The 22,019-nt window shown below is 45.2% G+C and overlaps 1 protein-coding gene across 3 annotated transcripts in view; it reads left to right on the top strand.

The window, feature by feature from the left end:
- ccnd2a (cyclin D2, a) overlaps positions 1-22,019 on the top strand; it is a 128,237-nt gene that overhangs the window by 101,570 nt on the left and 4,648 nt on the right. For 2 of the 3 annotated variants that reach the window (XM_077022024.1, XM_077022025.1), the window contains 3 exons: positions 6,885-7,100; positions 10,921-11,080; positions 17,014-17,162. In XM_077022024.1, coding sequence (XP_076878139.1) covers positions 6,930-7,100; positions 10,921-11,080; positions 17,014-17,162 — 480 coding nt within the window. In that variant the 5' untranslated portion in view covers positions 6,885-6,929. Of the gene's footprint in view, positions 1-4,986; positions 5,487-6,884; positions 7,101-10,920; positions 11,081-17,013; positions 17,163-22,019 lie in introns of those variants that run through there. The other variant, XM_077022023.1, reaches the window with a different exon arrangement.

Genomic DNA, 22,019 nt, shown 5'->3' with positions numbered 1-22,019 from the left:
AGTGGTGGGAGGGAAAGATGTAAACATGTACATAGTGTCTTGTTCACAGATGTGAAATGATTTATGGCATCCCATTTGAAGGCACCTGTAGCTTATTCACAGCATGCTGAGGTACCTTGTGTCAGCGCCATTTCTGAGGGTTCAGAGACTGGAGGCGGATCATGGCGCGAGGGCTACAGACAGAACAGCAGTGGTCTGCTTTTGTCACGGGACTTTTCACACACTATGCCAGAGATCTTTGTGTACACTGCATGCACCTTCACTCGTCTCTATTCTGAAGAAAATGTCTGTCAACATACTGCCAGTAAAGGCTTTTGAAGTCTATAATGACTGTGGTTCAAAAATGAATGCCATCAAAAGGCAATACATTCCCCTTTCGTAATGTTTGGGTAGAATGAAGAAGTGCATCTGCGTGTTTCTTTGTGTTGAGGAGGGGTGTCTGGACTGAATAACCAGGGATTCAGGATCCTCAGCAATTTTGCAACTTGCATTATTTCTGTATTTGTTTTTTTTTTACAGCTTTCTTACAGCTGACAAAATGTTCATATGAGGTTCTATCAACCTATCAAACATTCATTCATGCTAATATTTATATACATCTGTCATTTATCTTTAGTCCACAAGAGAATTGCCCCTCATTACTATTTTGTTAATAATTAATGGAAATTATTGACTTGAAGAATTCAGTTGAATTGCAAATTGTTGGCCAGGTAGTTAGTTCAATATCAATTGTGCACACAACCTTGCCACATCACACAGGACAAAAATAACTCAACATTAGAGTATTGAAGTATACTATTGAATGCAAACATTCATTTAGACCTACAAAACAGTGTTTTAGTCATCGTAGACCATTGTTAGATACTATTGATACTTCATTTCACTATTTATATTGTTTTCTGGTGTTATTTAAGACCAGCAAGAGCAGTCTGACCATTACATTGTAGCATCTCTAGTCCCAACTAGTTTATAAAACTATAATTATACCTATACAGAATTTTAGCTGTAGTTGTACAGAAACAATAACTATATGAGGTGGTTCATCACAGGACCTGTATGTAGGTTTATAACCCTCTTGCAATTACTGTTCTTTATTATTGTTACTGCAGCCAAAATGGCTATTTTTTTGATATTGTGAAATTGTGATCTTTTCATGATATGAAAAATGAGCACGATGTTGATGTTGGCTACCTAGAGACAGGTCCTTGTTCTTTAGACCCAAAATGCCTTCCACCTGGGTGCTCTCCATCAAGGCTGGTGACTTATAGGGCGGAAATTCAGTTTGCTGCCACAGAAAGGACAAAGCTGTGAAGGTGAATTAATGAAGCATATCATATATATTTTTTCTGTGATGGATGGCTAAGTTCTCTTTCTTGTTTTTGTTGTTTTATATGGACATCTGTATCTGCTCAACCACAAAAAATAGAAACATTTCCATAATCATTAGGAAGGTGATGAGTGGTCTGTTTTAGGCTTGATAAATATATTACTAATAGGCTTTGTGGTCTTTATAGTTTACTGTTAATTGTGTTTAATTGTGTAGATGTTGTTTGTAAAGTACAGTGACTGCATTTGATTGGAAAAGGTTTTACATTTACTGATGCTTTGTTATTCTCTTCATTATATTTGTTCTGTTTGGTTTCGAGGTTTTATACAGTTTGTGGGGTGACAGACAGTTTGAGTGTGTGTGTGTGTGTGTGTGTGTGTGTGTGTTTGTGTGTGTGTGCGCAAATGCGCGCACTGTGTGTGTGTGTCAGAGAGAGTGAGAGAGAGAGAGAGAGAGAAATGCAATTATAATGGCCAACTCACTCATTGTAAATGTTTGTGACATAGTAATAATAATACAAATAATAATAATAATAATAATAATAATAATAACTACAATAACAATAATAATAATAATGATGATGATGATGATGATGATGATGATAATCATCATCATAATAATTGTTAAACAAAGTAAATGCAGAATTCTGTTTTAATCAGCTCTTATTTGGGAACATATCTCCCTTATGAATGCTTCACATACATTTCTATGCAATAATCCTGATTGGTGTTGAAGTATATATTCAGACAAGCATGATAAATTCTGTGTTTACAACTTTAGGCATCTAACTTCTCATAATATATATAAAAAATAAATGCATTTTTTAATTCTTAAAGTCATTGTACATTGTTAATATATTACTTAAAGGAAGAAACGCAAAACACATTTCATGAGACATTGTGATAGGTGTGTATTCAGTTCTTGACTCTGGTGTTTTCCCACAACAATGCAGTCACTTTCTACTGCAACTGATTTCAGGACTGTTATGTGCAGGTGTTTCATGCAGCACTATACAGCACTTATAAAGGAAACTGTCACATATATTTAGATGTGTGAAGAAAATAAAATAAGTAAAAATAATATTATATATATATATATATATATATATATATATATATATATATATATATATATATATATATATATATATATATATATATATATATATATATATATATATATCTGTTTGCAATATATATTTGTTAAAGGTAGTCAATTATACTATGGTATATATAAGTAAACAGCTAAGCATACTGAGTTTTAATTGATGTTAAAGACAGTACTACTTTAAACATTGGAATAGAACTGACAAGACTTGTTCTGTTATTGTATGCGTTCATCTTGAATGCCAATTACATCTTAATTTAAGCCAATTGTTAGACGATCAACAATAATGTGTGCAAATGAATCCATGTTGTAATCTTCTAAAATGTATGAAGGGTGTTTGGTAAGATTTCTCTTTGGGTGTGTCTTCATGATTATCGCGTTAATTGCAGACATCCGGGAAACGGAGCTGCTAAAGCTCGCATTGTATGTGACGTCACTTATCCGCGAAAATGTGACGGCAGGACGCTTCAGAACACCGCTTCTCCAAACGAACAGATGAAGCGTTGTTACTTAGGGGCAGAGTTTATGGTCTCAATCCAAAGCTCTTATTTTACTTTTCTGTAAGCAACATTTCCTCTTGTTCTGCATTTGATAGGGTGGAGAGAAATCGACTTTTTCTTTCTTTCTTTCTTTCTTACTTATTGTAATGTAGGCTGCAATTCACTTTCCCCGACGTGTAGTTCAAACGGATTAAGCAGTAAGCAAAAGGACGTCCGTGACAAAAATGCCTAGTTGACATAATAATGGCTTATGAGTAATATTTGTGAGATTCGAGGATGTGCTGTAGGCTACCTATAATTATGATATTTTGTACAGAATGCTTAAACATTAGAGAATAAATTAAAAAGACGATAATGGTCAAAGTATAGGCTGTATTTGTACAAAGTCTACTATTTTTAATACTACTAATACCAATATTACTTTGAATATGCGTAAGTGTAATCAACGCCTCTTAGACCCAACCGACTGCGTCGCGTGCTGGTTATTGCCCAATATTTAACCTACAATTTCTAGCAAGTTGTCTGCTTGTCTGACGATTATAATCGTCAAAAGGCTATCAGCACGCTGCCATTTAAACCTTTGGAATAATCGGATACTGTAGCAGTCTTCGGTGAAATCCCAACATGCAAAGTTAGAGTTGAAATTATGTAAGCTATGATATGTTTACTGTACACTGTAACATCTTCATACATTGACAGCTCATCCGGCATTTTCATGTGTCACAGGTAGAGATCATTGCCCTTTATTTTAGACATTTTAGTTGTCTAAACATGTACATTGCTTACAGTTTAATCAAACTTTTATTCTTTTTAAATTAAGTGCAATTTATTCACAATTTAATACATTTGGTTCAGTAGATATCAAAACATATTTCACAATTTTGCATTTTGTAAATTTAAATTTTTATATGATTGATAACTAAGTGGCAAAGACACCAACGTGCGGTTGATGTTATCAGTCGTTTTACGCAATACGCTGCATCTTAAATTTATGTCAGACTAGTTCCTTTGGAATGTGATTTTTAGGAGTTCGAAACATCTCTCAGTTTATTAGATACACGGTTTCTATGTAGGTACCTATGTTTGACGTTATAATTTGTGGCAAATGATCGTAAAATAGTCTGAATACAAACACTCGCAGTAATCAGGTGAACGATAATACAGATGACTGAAATCCTGTCGTGTAGTTCTACTGTGAAAGTCTGCCCAGTAACAAACCAAGTCTAGTCAGACGCCGAAGAACTAGCCTATTGGCTGTTAAAATGACAAGGGGAGGAACCAATGTGGACAAAAAAGCTTTAAAGGGACATTCCTATAGCTTTTTAAAGTGTTAAAACCGTAGCAGACCATTAGTCCTTATATATTATAGTTATTTTACACCACTAACATTACCTTGACCAATTTCAGAGACTTGTATTTTGGGTTATTTCATCTTAACGCCTTCTGTTGCCAAATTGCAGCTAAATAAAGTCTTCATGTTAAACAGAGTACTTGTACCTGTCGTTTGATTGTATTGTCTGATAACGCTTCCATGAGTGCCAGAAAGTTTCCACCATGCCATTTGCATGATGGTGATCATGGCTTTAGTGAGACTTCTAGTTTTAGGCTTCTTCGGGCTCCCAGGCAACTGCACTGGCACCATAGTTTATCTAAAGCCTGAACGTGCTGCCACAACTTTAATTCATTTCCTAGAAAGCCCTCGCCACCACAAGCCTTGCCGCACAGCAAAGCTCTAACCAGACGAAATGTAGTTTTAGGCTTTCGCAATTTGAAAAGTAGCTATGTAAGAGTACAGTCCAATTCACGGGAATACAAGACTAAAATACTCCGTGTCTTCGCTTATGTTCCATCTAGATGCTATACTGTCACTGTAATATGAAACACTTCAGGGTATTTGAACATTTTCACTTCTTTATAGCTATTCTGCTTTTTGTGTTTCTGTGTGGCGGGGCAGCTGAGTGGGTCTGTTATATATGTGCGCGTGGGCGGAACTCTCCGGGGTGGTCAATGTTCGTGATCAATAAATACTAGTCAATACCCACCCATACTGTCATCAGTATAGAGGTTTAAGTCAGAGAAGCAGATGAGAAATGAACATTTCGCTCTGGCCAATAATGTGAAGTGCTACGAAGCTTGCGTCACTATGTCTAAGCAAGCCCCAAGCTAGAGGAGAGCAGAGCAGACAGCGACCAGGGGAGGAAAACTACAACTTCGCATATGAAGCTGGACCACCACAGGATAGCCCTGTAGACACATTTTACATGCCCAAGACGTCTCTTGCTCCACTTCTCTGACTTTTTATAATCTTTATATTCCGCTGTCTAAAGATAAATTGTAATTTGGAAAGGACTAAAACCATGGAGCTGTATTGCCTCGAAGCGGACACCATTGTAAGAGCCCGTCCTGACCCGAATCTCCTGAGTGATGACAGGGTGCTACAGAGCTTGCTGACCATCGAAGAGAGGTTTCTTCCCCAGTGTTCTTATTTCAAATGTGTACAGAAAGACATACAGCCCTTTATGCGAAGGATGGTGGCAACCTGGATGCTGGAGGTTCGTAACTTTAAATGCAACCGTGTCTATATTTCCGTGGTAACATCTTATCTTAAAACGACTTCTGAACCCTGTTATGGTACAATCTGTCACCCTTATCCTGTGAAATTAAACTGGAGGAGTTGCTTTAACATATCCGAAAGGATAAATGCATTTTTTTGTGAAGCCGTTTATTTTAAGAGTTGGTTTTGGACCAAGTTCACAATTATGTGTCATAGATCCGGAGAGGACATGCTTACTAAGATGTATCACGGACGAGAAGCATGTGCTTAAAAATAAATAAATCGATATGTCGTTTGCACAGGAGGGTATCCTGCTTTTTAATGTTATTTATTTATTTTTACGATAAATATTTCCATGCACACGTATGCAGTTCAATGCTCACCCCTGTACTACAAAACGAAACGCCATGTTGGTTTTCAGTCTCGGCGTTTGCTTGTCTTTTGTAGTGTCTTAAAACATCATAACAGCTTTTTGTATGTGCACAAGTAAACATATGGAGGATTAACAAGTCTGGTTATGGTTGAAAAGCGTATAACTTCAATTACAAGTGTTCTGGGTTTTTTTTTGTCCAAATATGAGTTCGCGGAAGGGCGAGGGCCCGTGCTGTTCCTAACCTACGTTGATCGAAGTCGATAGCATAGGAATTAAGTTCGATTATCGTCAATAGCGTTGATACATGTACAAAGAAATAGTTGGAAACGTTAGAGGACAAGTTATACTTTATTTTCATGTGTTGAATGTTGAGTTAAGGCGAACCTGTGAATTTATATAATTTTTTGAAAAGAATATTTCGGTCTGACGATGACCCTCTCGTGAAATACTGCATCCTACTTCGTTTGTAAAACTATGTTTTAATCATAGTAAACTTCGATTAACATGTTTGGCAATTGTCGGGAATGATGTGAATTGGACCGCCGAACATTTACATGTATAGATTGTGTGCGTGGGCAATTTATTTATATTTTTAAATATTTTATGAAAATATGACGAATTAAAAAAAACTGTTCCGTAGCCTACTGTGCTGCATGGGAGATTTTTTGGCTCGGGTGATTGTGACTTGAATTCATTTCTTACTGAATGAACCAAAGGAATTCAAGTCTATTGACCGAGATCAGAAGCCCTTTTTCGGGCATAAAAATTCTTATTTTATAATCTTCAGATAACACTGCACTAGCCGAACTCCCACGTTCCTATAACAGTTTTAACCGATTCTTGTCAAAAGCCCACAGTTAAATTAGAACATGAATTAGGACACGTTTCGATTTCTAATGATCATCGTCTAATTTAGTTTGTGATGAATGTCCCTTTCTTGGGGAATTTAAATTAAGCAACATAAGCTGTGTACCACGTGCTTTTTCTACTCTGAACTTATTCATCGCTGTCCTGCTTTTCCAGGTCTGTGAGGAGCAAACGTGCGAGGAAGAAGTTTTTCCACTGGCTATGAACTACTTGGACAGATTTTTAGCAGTGGTACCAACTAGAAAGTGTAACCTGCAGTTGCTTGGCGCCGTGTGCATGTTTCTAGCGTCCAAACTGAAGGAGACGCGTCCTTTAACTGCAGAGAAGTTGTGCATCTACACAGATAACTCCATCAGACCGCACGAACTCCTGGTAAGCCCGCAACGTTGCCTTTGCCTAAATTCATTATAGAAGTTCGCTTTATTAGGCAACCTTATGGTATTATATAGTTTATAATCTAACTGTGTATTTTTAGCGATGTATATATGTAAAACATTTACCTGTAAACTATTTCGATGTTAAAGTGATTTCTTTCTTTTTCCAGTATTATGTAATTGCAGAATAAATATTTAAAGTCTGTGATGAAGGCTGATGTAATATTTAGGCTAGAATATGCGATTATGACATCTCATAAAGGCAATGAAAAGCAAAAAATGAAAACCATAAGTCTTTACTGAATGTAATTGTGGCGAATGACGGATGCTACACAATGTGAGAGAGCAAGAGCAGATCTATTACAGATGCAAAAGTTCGAGCCACCCACGATTCTCTATCACCATCTAGTGGTAAATATGTGTGTATCCACTGCAGCGCTATACCCAACCGGAAAGTATTATCTAATTTCCGTCTCTCTCTCTCTCTCTCTCTCTCTCTCTCTCTCTCTCTCTCTCTCTCTCTCTTTCTCATGAGTGTCTTCACTTTTTGTGAGTCTTTGTAGTTTCTGTGTCTGAATCTGAGCTGTCTTTCACATTCTGTCTATGGCAGTGTAATTCCACTTAGTACAATAGATTTTTAGTAACATGAATTTTAAATCAGTTGAACTGATCATTTTACTTTATCTGTTGCTTTGGCTATTGGCATTGGTCTACTACTACTCTCACTGTCTATCACAGCCTCCAGTACATGGGGTGCATCTGAAAGAATGCTCAGAGAGAGAGAAATATGAGAAATTGCATCAAAATGTGTTGGTAAAATATGAATTCTGTTTATGAATATAAATATAAATGCTGTTTATGAATATGAATATAAGTATAAATGCTGTTTGCGCCTCTGCGTTACATGAATCGGCGTTCCTGGGTAACCCGTCATGTGTGGTCAAAGTGAGACAGTGCTTCTCAGCTCTGCTGAAGATCTTAACAGTATGTGCTGAAGCATCAGCAGTTTTTGCTGTGCTCAGTGTATGAGACGGCGTGTGTGTGTGCGTGTGTGTGTGTGTGTGTGTGTGTGCGCGTGTGTGTGTGTGTGGTGTGCGTGCACATGCACGTGTGTGTTTACACTGTTCTCACTGCTGGCTCATCAGTGTCTCTCTAATTGTGACAGAAAGGGATGATGCCATGGTGGTTCTGGTCAAAGGTCACACTACTAGGCTTCTGTATCAGCAAAATATGTTCTCGATGTTTTTTTTATCTTCTTCCTCTTCTTTTTCTTTTTTTCCCCTCCATCTTGGTTTGAGGGTTCAAAGTTAACACCATCCTGTGAAATGCAGTAGATGCAGGAAACCAGCTCTGACAGTCACATCTTCAGTTCTGGCTCCACTGTCTGGTAGAAAGTTCTCGTAAATGAAACCTCACTGGTGACAGGCACTATCAGAAGGAAGTGGGTATCTACACTGTGTTGCATGTCAGAGTTAGCTGTGTCAGATGGGCACTAGAGCACTGGCACGATACAGAGGTGCATTGCTTATGAAAGGAAGGGTGTGTTGTATCGCTGCTGAAAGTCGTATTGCCTCAGAGGTTGTATAAAGCATTGGACTGTTGTGAAAGGCAGAGCGAATCAAATCGACACTTGATGTTCTCCATAAAATTGGCGTCTGTGTTCGCTTTGAGGTCATGCAGTGCACATTGTTTTTAATTTACAAAGTGTAACACTGTGCTCCCCAATCCCCTTGTGTTACAACTCAATCATTACACGCTGACTAAGGATTCGCAGTGGAACGTTCCTCACAGCTGCACCTCAGCATGTTTCCATGACTCTTTTGATTTGAACATTTGTAGATTTCATTCCAGTTGCTTGTCTAAAAACAAGTCAGATCAGATTAAAACAAGGAAACCAGAAATGAAATAAAATAAATCAACCTGGGCAATTCCAGGCTACTGTCTGCTCATGCGCCAGATTATTGATTTGTTTTGAAATGTCACATGGACTATGTTGCTGCTCTACATTCTGCCTTACCTTAGTGCATGTCACTTTAAATCTGGCCGTCAGTGAGGAGTCATACTTCGTTCTCTAACTGTGGTCCTGACGGGCTCCCCAGAAGCCTTGTGCCAATCATAAAACCGCCGTTTCTAAAGATAAATGACACCGATGCAAACACGACATGTAAATCGAGAACAGTCCGCAGCTGCCATTAGAAGGTGCCATCAGAAGCCCCAGAAAGCAGGTGGGCTCCGTGCTCTTCAGAGCGGCGTCCCCTCGGCCACCCTGCGATGGTCCAAGCGCCGCGATGCTTCTGGATATTTGCTACCTTTGTCACCCCAAAAGCTTCCGAGCGGCTTGCGCTGTTTGGTGCGAGAGGCCAAGTGTGTAGCGATAGTGGAGAGACCGCAAGCCTTAGGCGTCTCCTTGGTGTGCGCGTACAGAAAAGCCCCTTCAGGTCGACTCGTAGAAAAGCCAGCGACCTGGTAGATTTTACAGGTCCTTGTGATGGGGCACCATATGACTAAGTGTATGCGGTTGACCGATGAAGAGAAAAGCATGTCCATTTGAGCATGTGCAGTCACCCGGGCTGTCCCTGCAAAGCCTGTTTTCCCCCAGTTAGTCATTTGCACGGCTGCTACATGCAAAGGTGGCTGTCTGTTTCCTGAATGAGGTGGTAGAGGCAGTGTGCACCACGTATCCGTATCAGCCGCTGTAGCGTGCGCATGTTCAGTGGGAGCTGGAGTGCTGGATTAGACAGATTATAAGGGTGCGCGTGACACGTCGTCTTCTGCAGCAATCCCTTAATCCATTCCGGTATTCTTCACATTTATGCTGTATCGTAGAACATGGTAAGAGCAGGAACTCTCATTTACCTTTACGTTTCACAGCAGTCTGATTATTTGTCATCAGACACTAGAAAATGGATGCATTTGCAGCAGCCCACATTTAGAAAGAAACCTTAGAGATTTCCAGTCTCCTGCTATAGTTCGCTGATGTCAGTGTGACACACACACACACACACACACACACACACACACACACACACACACACACACACACACACACACACACACACACACACTATTGTTCTCAGAATGAAAGTGCCTGATGCTGAACAGACTCTGTGAGGTCACTACTGCTGTGTTCTGACAGTGCTTACCAAACACGAAGTAGCTTGCAAGTCAGTTTATGGTTAGCCAGTGAGAGGAGTGCGGCTGTATCAATCCTGCGCTCATACCTGCACACCTCTCCGGAGTGTACAAACCAGCAACTGGGCAAAGGCCAGACTCAATGTCTTCTTGCACTTTTAGTGAAGACCAAAATCAGGATCAGTGTTGGTGGATTGGCACGGAGAGAAGCAGGGACACAATGTAAGGCAAAGTCCAGAAGACCTGATCCAGACCTGCCCAGGAGACATGATCCAGACCTGCCCAGACCTGTGAAACTTGGTCTAGAGATGGAAATATGGACCAGTTTTGACATACCCACAATCCCCTGGGCGAACATGGTTTTTATTGGCCCAGCACTCTAGAAAGCCAAGAATGCTCATGTTTCATCAATTCACATTCCAGTTTTAGCAGAACTCAAAATACCTAAGATACTTAAGATAGAATCTACATTCACCCATGAGCCCAGATAGGCCTTTGACACTATTATGACATCTAATGTAGGCTCAAATTCCCAGAAAGGCTGCAGCCACATCACCTGTGATTGCTTTGCCTCTCTCTGTAATCAGTACCTCTACCTCGAAATCCAAATGTTTTTTATGTCATTAATTGATTGATTTTGTGGTAACCACGCCCATTTTCCATTTCATATCTCTGTCTCTCTTCAGGAGTGGGAGCTGGTGGTTCTGGGTAAGTTGAAGTGGAACCTGGCCGCCGTCACTCCAAATGACTTCATCGAGCACATAGTGAAGAAGCTGCCTCTTCCTGAAGACAAGCTGGATCTAATCCGCAAGCACGTGCAGACCTTCATTGCCCTGTGTGCCACAGGTAGTGCAAACCCCACCCCCTACCACCACACACCACCCCACCCCATCCCCTACCACCCCACCCCACTCCTTACCACCCCACCCCACCCCCTACCACCCCACCCCACCCTCTACGACCACAAAGAAAAAAAGTCCACAAAGATCCATCAGTGTGTTGCGTGGTCAGCTCTGCCTTGCTTGGCTTGGGCCTGGTGTACGTGCCAGTGATCAGAGAGGCACTGCCATGTCACCTGTGTGCTGAGATCTTTCGTCAACACACTACTGACCCCCCCCCCCAAAAAAAAAGAAAAAAAAAGCCTGAAACAGAAGTCAACTTCTGAGGGACAGTAACTATGGGAACCCCATTCATGTTGCTTCCGTGGGCACCCTACTGTCATTACCTTCACATGAAGTATGTGGATTTAAAACACCGTCTGTAACCAAGAGGGTTTCTCTGGAAGTCTGACATTCTCACCCACAATGCTATGCAGATAGAGGTGAGGCGTGTGTGTGTGTGTGTGTGTGTGTGTATGCATGGGGTGGTGGTGGGGCTATCAGTGGCAAACCCTGAATGGAGAGTCACTTCAAAGTGAAACTGTCTGGTTAACATTCCTGTGAACAGACGATCTAGAGGCGGACCTGTTTTACTACGGAGGGAGGTATTGTTCCTGCCAGTGGATTATGTCTTTAAAGGCTTACAAACAGAGCAGGAAGTGGGGTGTGGGGAGCAGGGTGTGGGGTGTTGTGTGTGGGGAGCAGGGTGTGGGGTGTTGTGTGTGGGGAGCAGGGTGTGGGGTATGGGGTGTGGGCAGCAGGGTGTGGGGTGTTGGGTGTGGGCAACAGGGTGTGGGGTGTTGGGTGTGGGCAACAGGGTGTGGGGTGTTGGGTGTGGAGTGTAGGGTGTGGGGTGTGGGGTGGGGAGTGTTGGGTGTAGGGTGTGGGGTGTGGGGTGTGGTGCCTCCACTGCAGCCGTTCAGAGCGGCGGTGCATGTCATGTCTCTGCGTGTCACACCTCCTCACTGCTCCAGGGCACCAGTGCGTTCCCATGTGTCTGAGCCTTTGTGGGCTGGTCCTCCTGGCCAGCGTGGGCTCTCTCTGGTGGCAGAGGTAACGGGAGACGTTTGTGTCTCTCCTGGACTCTGATGTCCCACGCTGGGGGGGAAGGCCTTGTCTCCCCATGTCTTTAGGAGAGACACCCTCCGGACCTCTCCTCCACCCTCTGTCTTTCCGAGAAAGCTAGATCTGATCAGGGGAAGGGTGGAAAGAGGAATAGGAGGAGATGACAACCCTTTAAATATGGCACTTTTGATGTGGCTTCTCCTTTTTCGGATTGTGCAATGGATATTGTAAATATGTTGTGAAAGTACGCTGACAGGAGACATTGATGGTATCCATGGGAACTGGCTTGAATCCCATTGAGCACACTGGTTGCCATCCATCTCTTGAGTCACTGAAGATATCGGAACACCTCTGTCACTTTCACATCCACTTCTCACAGTCCTGTTGCACAACGCTGCGTGCACTCTGTTCCGGATTTACTTCAGGAAAGAGGCCGAAACGTATTTTATTGTCTTCTCTCATTCAGAGAGCAATTAGAAGGTGAGACCAAAGGAAGTTTAAGGCTGACTTAATTCAAAGAGATTGTGTCTAAACAAATAAATAACTAAACAAATCAGCGGAGCAGTGCTGAGCACTCTGGACGCTTCGCTCGCACTGCCTCACACACCTTCTCTGCTTGGCAGCTCCCAAAATGGGCATCTAGTCTCAGGGATTTGGGCATGTTTTTTTCTAAAGGCTTTTAATTGCTAGGCAGATGCCTCGATTGTGGCTAGCTTCTCCTCTGTTCCCTAGGCATTCTGGGTATTCAGTATCCCCCCCCCTCCCCCCCCCCTCCTCCTCTTCTTGCATAAATGAAGGCTTCTGTATCTGAATGGGGAAAGAGAGAAGAGAGTGGGGGTAGAGGAGAAGGAGAAAGACAGCAAATTTTTAATGGCTCCATGCCTTTGATAAAACAGTTCCGTCCGGGACACATAGTGAGATCTGGTCAGGCAGTGTAGGCTAATTCTGTATTAATTAATAACATGAAGAGGCCTTTCAGGACTATGCAAATTGCTGGTGGGCTGAACTGTAGAAAGGAGACAAAGGCATGACCCTCCAGTTCATATGCAGAGATGTGTAAAGGTCAACATGGGGGGGGGGGGGGTGAGGTGGCAGGACTGCCTGATAGGAAACTGCTGCATTTGTCTGGAGGGCAGTCTGCACAGGAACCAGCTCATTAAAGAAAATTATAGACCATTCTTGACTGCAAACACACAAAACACCCCCCCCACCACCACCATTACAGCTGCTGAGAAATAATACTGCTGATGTATTTGTAGTGTAGATTCCCTCTCTCCCTCTCTCTCTCTCTCTCTCTCTCTCTCTCTCTCTCTCTCTCTCTCTCTCTCTCTATCCCTCTCTCTCTCTTTCTCTTGTGTCCACCACATTGTTTAGACGTCTCATCTCCTGTTCAGTAAGACCTTAGATTGTTCAGAAGGGCTGTGTACTACAGTTTTGAGTCTTTCATTAAAAGCAGCGTCTTTGAAGCAGCACGCGTGTGAGTGTTGATGCGGATGTGTGTTAATCCATGGCGTGATTAATTCTGGCTCCCTGCCTCTTCCTTTGTGGGCCTTGAATCGGTTCCTGCGACCATGCAGCAGGAAGTGTGGACAGCACTGTGCTCTCCCAAGAATTTCCTTTTCTGTGTGTCATACAAGCTTGCACGTGGACAGACGGGTTTTTTGATGCTGATCTAAACCACAGTGTCCCCCGCCTGACTGGGACATCGTTAAATGCGTCCACAAAGGAAGTTTCTCTGAAGAACCTCTTAAATAGCTGCGGTCTGGAGACGACAATAAGTCTCCTGATCCTAAATCATCTAAGGACCTCCAGCGTGCTTCTTTAATGAGAGAACTCTACTGAGCATCGTGACTTAGTGGGGCAAGATTCACTCTTCTCTTTTCAGCTCTGCTTATCTAAGAAGCCCCCACACAAACACAAATTGTGACTGGCATGCGTGTGTGTGTGAGAGTGTGCGTGGGGTCAGCACAGCTAAAATGTGAAACTGTCAATTCATACCATTCCTGTAAACACCCATGTCAGCACGTGTTGTGTTGCTCAAGTCTCTCTGTCGTGGTGCAAGACTAAAGCAAGTTGTTACAGGATCTCAACAGTTAAGGAGGATTTGTGATCAGTTCAGCTCATGCTGTCTTGGCTGCTTTGGCTATAACACTGCTGGAGTTGTAAATGCTAATAGGATGGCTTAGTGTCCAGTTGAAGTTGCAAATATGATCCGAGTGCAACTGGCTCTAAGTAAAATGTGACGTCAAAGATCATGTCTCCCTATTAAAACTGGATCCAATGGATCTGCATTTCAATGCCCCACTGTATTTAGCGATTAGCTAGAAGCTAATTTCTGCACATTCTTGTTAAATGTCCCACAGCAGGGTTTTTTTGCGCACGGTGGTAGTGGTTTTTCTTTAGTTGTAAAAGTGCAAATTGTGAGACATTTATGTGAAGTCTCGCCAGTGTATCTGGACAGAGACAGACTTTCCCAACATGTCTCCCATGTCTCACTGAGTTCGCTCAGTCTGTCTGTGAGCTGCATCGCGTGTGCGCTGTAAGTGACTCGGTCCATTTCACTGGGAGCTGCGGTGGGTCATCCCCCGTCATGCCAAATCCAAAGAGCTGTTTACACTTCACCTTTATCAATTAGTGGAGCCGCTCAAAACGGACCTTTCTATAAACTCTGATTAATAAGCCGTGTGTCTGCATGGAATTCTGGCCGTTGATGTATTGCCCACGTCCACCTTGGCCGTTTCTCAACTTTCCAGACGCTTAATTAATTTACAAGTTAAATGCACATGCAGCGCGTCGCACCCACCCAGGAGTGGGGTGTGCTGGTGCGGCCCGGGGCGAGTGGTGCGGGGAGGGCCACAGAAAGCCCCATTGAAGGGGGTGAGAGGCCGGGGGAGCAGGCCAGCCAGCCGCCACTCACAAGGAGCCTTCCATCGCGAGCGTTCCTGCTACATACACGCCTTTCCCCCCGCATGCATATCAATGAAGGCGTGCAGAATACAGCCATTCTTCCTGCGCTGAGCGCCCGCACACACGGCCGAGCGTCCGGCGCTGCCGCTAGCACGTGCGTACTCTTGTTCTTCAACAAACCAAATCTTGTCCCAAGTGTGAAAAGTCAGGTCGTTATGCGTTTGGCATACATAAACCGAGTGTGTACACTTAAGCCTGTTTTGGGTGTGCAGTGTGTGTGCGCGGTGTGTGTTTTCAAAGAGAAGTACGGAATCTAAAGAAAATGATGTAATGCAGTTCACTTTTCTTTTGCTCTGTCCTCTTGGCTAGAGTTTGAGTGCCTTCTGGCTCTGCTGTACACACAGAGGTGTATAGCCAGTTCATTTATTTGTCAACACTGAGTCACAAATTCAGTGCTTGGTGCTGAATGTTAAAAAGGCAATAAAGGGACAGTTGGTCAGCCATCAAAGGAACCGCCTCTTTGAATTTGCCCAAGAAAAAAAGAGTAGGAGAACTCACCCTCAGAGCCATCTTGAAGTTGGCTTTGAGTTGGGCAGCATGGCGGGACATTGGCTGCCAAGGTGCTCTCTGGAAGCCCATAGGTGGCCCTGCATCAGAGGAATGGCGGGAATTGGGTGGGGGGGGCTAGTGAAGGGGGTCTCTTTTCTCCTGCCAAAACCTTGAGGGTTTGGACACAGACTAAAGATTGATGTTCAGAGAAACAATCCCTCCCCCCTCCAGTCAATTCTGCTGGCATTGACCTGACAGACACACCCCAATGTCCCCAACCCCCCAATCTCTCTCTCTTACCTCCCAACCGTACGAGCCGAATCGAGACTCCGTGGAGGGGTGGGGTGGTGGGGGGTTGCCGTCACGTCTCTCAGTCAGATGAGATGAGGTGATGACTTTGGACAATGGCTGCCCACACTGGCCTGTGCGCTGGACCCCAGCACCGCCACAGGCGACACTCAATGAATATGCTAAAAGATAGCAGCCCAGCTAGCACAGCTCACCGGCTGCTGCCAAGACAAAAGCCAGGCCGGAGTGGCATTCAGCCGCAAGGCCTGGTGTCTGGGAGGGAAAATCGCCTTAAAGAAAGGCCCGAAAAGATCTAGAGACAGAGAGATCGGAGGAGAAAGAGAAGAAATGCAGAAATCATTGAGGCAGGGAGGACAAACAGCCTTGGCGGTTTTCACTTCTTTCGACGTGCCTTCGCCTTCTGTCCCTCCTCTTTTCTCTCTCTGCCCGTCTGTCTCTGCCCCTCTCAGCCCGTCGGTCCTTTGGACTCCGGGCCCGTTCACAAGCTGTCTTATTTGCATTATGAATGACAGCGAGAGAACTAACAAGGTTATTGGTCTTTGAGACGCACGCCTGTGACCACACGTGGAAAAGGACCTACAGCAGTGAGCGTTGGCGGGGGTTGGGCCTCTGCTCCCTTTCTTTCCAAAAGCTTTGAGACTTTTTCATGGAGCGCACGATTTACTTAGGAGCTGGAAGAAAAGGGGGCGATGCGGGGTGGGTGGTGGGGGGGGGGGGTTGGTTCTGGGGTTGTGTGGCTAGTTGAGGGTTTGGAGGGGGGGGGGGTGCTTGTGAGCTTCTTTTCAAGCTAAGTGAACCCTCATTATCTTGGCCTGCTGTCATTAGCAAAGGACTGTGCACATACCTAATGGAAAGGTCTTTGTTTGTTAGCATTACCGATTCTTATCGTCCTCGATATGTGGCAGTAACCCCCCCCCCCCCCCACACACACACACACACCCTCCTTTTTTCAAGGAAGGAATAGCTCTTATTCTGTCCTTGATGAGTGTGAAATGTCCTTGTCTATGAGTCGAAAGCCAGAGTGAGTTGTGTACTGATTCTAATTGAGCGTGTGTTTCATCTTCCCTGCAGATTTCAACTTTGTCATGTATCCTCCATCCATGATCGCCACAGGCAGCGTTGCTGCGGCGATCTGCGGCCTGCAGATCAGCAGTGTGGACCGCTCGCTGTGGGGAGACAACCTGACAGAGCTGCTAGCCAAGATCACCAACACGGAAGTCGTGAGTATTCCAGCCTTCAGACGGATATCTCACGGATAACTCCTCCTTGTGTAGTCCCACAGCCGTGTAGTCCCACAGCCGTGTAGTCCCACAGCCGTGTAGTCCCAAAGCCGTGTAGTCCCACAGCCGTGTAGTCCCACAGCCGTGTAGTCCCAAAGCCGTGTAGTCCCACAGCCGTGTAGTCCCAAAGCCGTGTAGTCCCACAGCCGTGTAGTCCCAAAGCCGTATAGTCCCAAAGCCGTGTAGTCCCACAGCCGTGTAGTCCCAAAGCCGTGTAGTCCCAAAGCCGTGTAGTCCCACAGCCGTGTAGTCCCAAAGCCGTGTAGTCCCAAAGCCGTGTAGTCCCACAGCCGTGTAGTCCCAAAGCCGTGTAGTCCCACAGCCATGTCGACACACCAGCTTAACGGTTCTGCTACGCCGACATTCCTTGACGTGAATTTGGGCCTCTGTGCTTCATGAAAGGTGATGAGGAGATTCGATAGTAATCCTTGTTTAGATTGCTGTGAATCAGACCATTGATATCCACCCACACGGTACATACTGTTCTCTTCTCTGATGTTGTTTTAGTCAGACAGCTCACGCAATGGGACCTGCGGTATGTCCATAATACAACAGCACACAAATGAAATTAGTGTAAAGTGTATTTTGACACAGTGGCAGTTACTTACTGAAAACGCTAGTTGTGTTTCCGCCTTTTTTTCGCCTGTTTATTCGTCATCTCCATCAAGGCCTGTGCACACACATGATGAGAAGCTATAAAATCCCTAAATATGTCCGGCCAGGTATGTTGTCGTGTAAATGATGTGCCTGTGTCTCAGCCTGCTGTGGCCTTCAGCGCCTGTGTTTTCCACAGCTGTCTCATTATCACCTTCTCTGCCTCAGGCCCCCAGCTCTCCTCCCAGAGGTCACATGTCCCGTGTGTGCTCAGCTATGTAAATGAGCCCGAAACTGCATGGGAATGCCCGGGGGGGGGCGGGGGGGGGGGGGGTTGGTTTGCGCGGTGATCAGGTTAGTTTCATGCTCTGACATGAAAAGGAGGGCGTGATGAGGGCAGAATGTGGTTCGATGCGGAGGGGAGACTGGAACGGCCGCCAGACGCCCGTGTGTGTGTCCGTGTGTGTGTGTGTGTTCATGTGTGTGTGTGTGTTCATGTGTGTGTGTGTTCATGTGTGTGTGTGTGTTCATGTGTGTGTGTGTGTTCATGTGTGTGTGTGTGTTCATGTGTGTGTGTGTGTTCATGTGTGTCCGTGTGTGTGTGTGTCCCTGTGTGTGTGTGTTCATGTGTGTGTGTGTGTTCATGTGTGTGTCCGTGTGTGTGTGTGTGTTCATGTGTGTGTCCGTGTGTGTGTGTGTTCATGTGTGTGTGTGTTCATGTGTGTGTCCGTGTGTGTGTGTGTTCATGTGTGTGTGTGTTCATGTGTGTGTCCGTGTGTGTGTGCGTGTTCATGTGTGTGTGTGTGTTCATGTGTGTGTCCGTGTGTGTGTGCGTGTCTATCCGTGTGTGTATGTGCATGTCCATGTGTGCGTGTCTGTGTGTGTGTGCATGTCCATGTGTGTGTGTCTATACGTGTGTGTGTATATGTGCGTGTCCATGTGTGCGTGTGTTTGTTCATGTTTGTGGCTGTGGCTGGGTTACTGAGCTTTCCTCCTAATTTACTCAGTGGGCATCCATCCAGCTCCAGTTCAATCTCACATTCAGATGGTGAATTACTGGAAGTGAAATGGGATTGACCCCGACTGTGAGGGTGTGTGGATGGAGCCCACAGAGCCAGGGCGCGGGGGGGGGGGGCATACGAGACCTAACGCAGCGCTCCCACAAAGCCTCACACACACACGCCTCGTACGAGACAGCCCGACATTTCTGTTAGTCGCTTGTTTTGGAGGGAACTGGGGTGAGCAGGAACAGGAGGATGAAAAGGGGCGGAGTCATGGTGGGGGGCAGGGTATGAGAGGGTCGCCCCCAAAAGGGGCACCGGAGGAGTCCACCGTGATCCACAGAGGTCAGCGCCTCTCCCCAAAGTTCACCGCGGCGGGCCGAGCCACCGCCGGGCGGCGTGTGTCCCGTGTGAAGTCGCGCAGTGTAGCGGAGGAAAAACAAACAGTCCTCCCTGAGCAGTGAAGGTTCTCAGTGTGTGAGGACGCCGAGGTCTCCGCCAGCAGACATGAACTGGATGCTCCATGATCAGCTCCGCAAATTCCTGGATGCCAACAAGCCGTAGCATTGACGGGCGCGCGGGAGGAGTCCTCCGCGTCCACAGGCTCCTGGGAGAATTTTTTTTTCTTCCCCAATAAAAATTACCCCGGGAAGAGTCACGTTCTTATCCCGTCTACTGTATAAATTGCTGGCCTACCCTGAAATCTGACAGTCATTACGAATGACAGATGAAGCCACCCGTTAAGCCACGCCGTGCTAGCGGACCGCGCTAAGGTTCGCCGTTGACTGGGTTAGCATTTTTGCCCGCGGCTGTGAAGAAGCCTAGCAGAGGAAGGGAGGGCAGTGGTCATGGCGACGGGAGGCCTCAGTCAGCCCTACAGGCGGGCGATGCTGCCAGCCTCCCAGCCAGACACCCTGCTGACATTTGTGGTGTTCACTCCCTGTGGCTTTGAGCAGACATGCAACAGGGCCAACCAGACTTCTCCAGTCAGTGCTGGTGTGTGTGTGTGTGTGTGTGTGTGTGTGTGTGTGTGTGTGTGTGTGTGTGTGTGTGTGTGTGTGTGTGTGTGTGTGTGTGTGTGTGTGTGTGCAGCCTCAAACACACCTGGTGAGGTACAATATGTACAGCAGTGGGATCGATGCTGCAGGCCAAACCAGGATGGCTGAAACGTTTGGATTCAGTAACTCGTGCAGACTGTATGGCCTCTCTCTCAGAAAGAAACGAAAGCAATGAATATTCTAGCTGGCATTTGGTGTTTACAGTAAATGTTGGTCTTGTAGCTAATGTACACTGTAAATGATGCTTGTTGGCTTAATGTGTTTCTCCAGAGAGAGCCACTGTGAGTTTGCGACTCAGCGCTGATGCGCAGTCTGCTGGCTTTGAATTAGTTGAGCTTGCATGAAATGATATGAATAAGTGGTGTTCCTGGATGGAACACACACACACACACACACACACACACACACACACACACACACACACACACTTCCCGCACAGCGCTTCTTTGCTGAAGTGCTGCCTTGCTTCCCTGCAGGATTAAACTCTGGGTTTAAGGGTTAAGGGTTTGGGATGAATGAACAGGGGGAAGATACTGATGAATCATGGAAGGGGTGTGTTCACATTTGCCCTCTCAAACAGACAGGTCTTTGCAGTCGTATTAAATACACGACTTTGTAGAAGTAGGTGAAATGTCAGTCATTCTTGGTTGGGAATGTTGGGAATGTTATTCTGCTAATAATTCCAAAGGATACCAATGGAATAGTCATAAGTTACGTTTCTCTGAGCTGAATAACAGATCCTTGTTTAGGATATTTTTGGTTTGTTGGATCACATTAGGACTTCTGGACCCTGGGACCCTGGGTCCCTTTGGTAATCTATTGATTCTCTGTGCTTTGTTGGCTTAGTTTTGAACCCTCCAAGCCCTAAATTGAAAAGCCTTCCTCCATAGCTTCATTCAGACGACCTCTGCTGCCCACGGTGCCTCGGCCTGACCTCCTCTCCTGCTGCCCACCATGGCCAGTAGTGAGAGCTGACGGCTCTTCTGCTGAGTTGCGTTTGTCTTGTGGTTTCTCACAACTCATCCAGTGTCGCTCTCCTCTGGATTAGATCACAGACAGCTTTCTTTCAGTGCAAGTCCCACACTTACCAGTAGTCACACACTGAAGTCATTAAACTTGCTTGAATTAAGCCTGTGGCGTTTGGCGTAAGCTCTCTCAGCCTCTATAAAGAGCAGAGGCACAGAGGGGAATGTCTTTTAAGAAGTCAGGCCTGGCATTCTTGTGGTAAGACCCAGGCAGTTCCTTTGCATGTTTTATGCCTTAGTTAATTTTCTCGGAGGAATGTATTTTTTATGACTAATAACGGCACCTCACAGTGGGCAGCCCGAGACCTCTGGAGGAGATTACGAGGATGGTGGTCGCTTTCCTCCAGAGTGATGCAGGCGATGACCCTGTCCACACACACACTTCCTCCTCAACGCAAATACAGACACACCTCTTGTCTGTAACAGATGTGATCACCCCTGCACACACCCCCCCCCCCCCCCCCCCCCCAAGTGTCAACGCTCGTCCTTACATGGATGTCTGCACCGGGTCTTTTGTTCTTCACAAGGTTTTAAGGCCCGCTGGATGGGATGGTGAGACGGAGAGAACGCACGGGCTCGTTCGCCCCACACCGTCTCTGAGAGGACCTGTGAGGGCGACGGCTCTCCTCTCTGAGGTTATGTGTCTGTGTTTCCTCGTCTGGCCCAGGAGCCATGCATAACACGAGTTCAGACTGCGGCCCATCAGATTTTAATTAGCAGTAAATGTCAAAGGAATGCAGCCTCTCCACAAGCAACACATTCTCTACAGGCCCTTCCCCTGGGGTTTCTCACAGTACAGCTCTCTCACACATGCCTGATGTGTCTCAGACCCACGGAGGAGCAGGGAGGAGATCTGTGTGCGCTGCATACTCTCTTGGCTCCACTAGAGGTCGCCAGTCTTCGGTTTGTATGATGATGACAGTGTTTTCTGCTGTGCCTTTGGAGCCATCTACAGGTTGGTCAGGTTTCCATAGGTTTATGTATTTAGTGTTTTGCAGTGAGTTTATGTCTGAGGCAGCATATTGAAATTCTGAAGTCAGGTGTGATTTCCTTAATCTCAGTTGTTCTATTCCTGGATATGAACTCCTTTATTGCTGGAGGGCTGAGATCTGGTTGTCC

This window comes from Brachyhypopomus gauderio, chromosome 11, assembly GCF_052324685.1.
Source record: "Brachyhypopomus gauderio isolate BG-103 chromosome 11, BGAUD_0.2, whole genome shotgun sequence".
NCBI lineage: Eukaryota > Metazoa > Chordata > Actinopteri > Gymnotiformes > Hypopomidae > Brachyhypopomus > Brachyhypopomus gauderio.
This window is presented reverse-complemented; position numbering and strand designations above follow the sequence as displayed.